The 2,142-nt window shown below is 36.8% G+C and overlaps 1 protein-coding gene across 1 annotated transcript in view; it reads left to right on the top strand.

Moving 5' to 3' along the window:
* SYT12 (synaptotagmin 12) overlaps positions 1-1,149 on the top strand; it is a gene marked incomplete at its 5' end in the record, with an annotated part of 50,452 nt that extends 49,303 nt beyond the window's left edge. Inside the window, one exon of the mRNA XM_083349002.1 lies at positions 317-1,149. Within this exon, the coding sequence (XP_083205128.1) occupies positions 317-490 (174 nt within the window). The 3' untranslated portion in view covers positions 491-1,149. The remainder of the gene's footprint in view (positions 1-316) is intronic.
* Positions 1,150-2,142: the final 993 nt, after the last annotated feature.

The following is a 2,142-nucleotide window of genomic DNA, read 5'->3' as shown; positions in this document are numbered from 1 at the left end:
CAAATGTGGGTGTCTGTTGGCTGCCAGTTTTTGTACCAATGAAATAACGGAGCACCAGAATGAAATCCACTGAAGGCTCAAAGAGATGACAGAGTGCAGGAATGAGGACACCGGGCAGCATTGCAGAGCTGTTGAAAAGGGTAAGATGGGCAAGCTTTGTGACTCTGGGCAAATTCCCCAACTTTCAACCTTCTAATTGCATTGCTTTACTTAAACTAAAATGCAAAACTAGCGTGTAGTTTGTCGATTGAAGGTAGCAGAATTCCAATGCACTGTATACCATCAAAGATTCTAACCCTAATTTATGACTTTACAGGAACTCTCTCTTCGGGTGACGGTCGCAGAATGCTGTGAAGATGGGAGGGCTGAAAATATTGGCCATGTTGTCATAGGCCCAGCTGCAGGAGGCATGGGCATCACTCACTGGAATCAAATGTTGGCTACCTTGAGGAAACCTATATCCATGTGGCACCCACTTCGACAAAGCTAAGGGCATACCTGCACTTCATTGAAAATAATCCAACACGGTGCTTAAATAACTCCAGGAGGCCAATGCATTGGAACAATGAATTTGTGAGACTATAAGAGTTAAAAAAATAATCTAAATATTTCTCACAAACCGTAATAGCAGTGACAGATGATTATGTGATGATGGATTGCCAAATAAGACTACCCAAGCCTTGGAAAAGAATCATAGCTAAAACAGTAAGAGAAAAAGATATATAAATACAGATGGCTTCCTATTAGCTGGTGGACTTTTGATTCCAACATTCTGAATCACCAACTTGGAGAGCCAGTTATTCTTAAAAGTTTTTTTACGCTGAGTCTTGCGGTTCACATTATTTTCCTCATTGAAGGCTGAAAAAGAAAGCTTATAATATTTTATGTACTTGACTTCACCTGTGTTTCGGACATGTTGACTTGGAAGTCAAATTCTTGGGAGTGAATGGGTCCTGCTTTGATATAAATATATATTGAATCACAATTTTTTACTTCATTCATTCCTTTGTTGGGAATCAAGTCTTGACTATTTCGGATAAATTTGGGCAAAATTACTTCCAGCTAAAGTTGCTTAAGTCACATTTTTGCAATCATTGTCATGTGTGTCTTATGGTTGAGATTCAAGTACTGTTGCCCTGTTTGCCTGTTTTGGAGAAGAAAACTCAAAGGCTCATATGTGAATGAACATTTGACAGAGTGAACTTTTACAAAGATGTGCATCATTAGCTATGTGGACTACTGCTTGCTATAAATGCTCAACCAATTTGTTTTGAAGATTCATTAATCTTTCTACTCTCTCTTTGAATTATGGTAAAAATGTAATCCCACATAGAGCACAGCACCATCACAGAGATGACCTCCGCTCATGCAATACCTACCTGGACTCTGGTGTGGTCCTGTTTAATTCCAATGTCCAATAGGAACACTATCATCACAGAGGATGCAATATTGTGCTTATCTACTGAGATGTAAATTCACCGGGCCTTATTTTATATATATGGTATAAAATTCAATAGCCAATGAACTTTTCCTTCCCCTTTTCACCATTTATTAGCAAATGGAGACCAGCCTGTTTATAAAGTGTGAATGCTTTATTTATTCAGTTTATGTGTGCTTGACCTCAAGAAGCAGTTGACATCATACAGGGGCAGAAGAAGAGAGGAAGTGGAGTGGATACAGATGTATCATGCATGATAGATCCATCCTTAGAATAGTAAATTTGATTGGGTAATTTGTAATTCAAGGTCACATCAGTCATAGGACACTAAATATTTGTATTTTGAGAAATAAGAAATGGCAGCTTGAAAAATGAAAATGAAATTGAGCAAACAAAAAAAGAAATTCTATGGCAAAATATTTCATGGTTACTGAAAACATTGTGGGTGATGTATTTGCACCCAATAAGTCACTTTTGGTGAGATGGGTGGCTCTATAAATTTGATAAGTAAATAAAAGTAAATAAAAATATCTTTTTTGTTATTAATTTTAAAATTTGTAAAAAGAATGTAGGAACACCAACAGGATAAAAAAAATCTTAACCTCACAAATAACTAAGCATTGTTCTGATATGATTTCTAGGCAATCTGTCGTCTTTTTGATCCTCATGTAGTAATTTTGTGAATGTCTGATTAGTTGGCTGAC

Source organism: Vipera ursinii (assembly GCF_947247035.1).
Source record: "Vipera ursinii genome assembly, chromosome: 1".
NCBI classification, from domain to species: domain Eukaryota; kingdom Metazoa; phylum Chordata; class Lepidosauria; order Squamata; family Viperidae; genus Vipera; species Vipera ursinii.
This window is presented reverse-complemented; position numbering and strand designations above follow the sequence as displayed.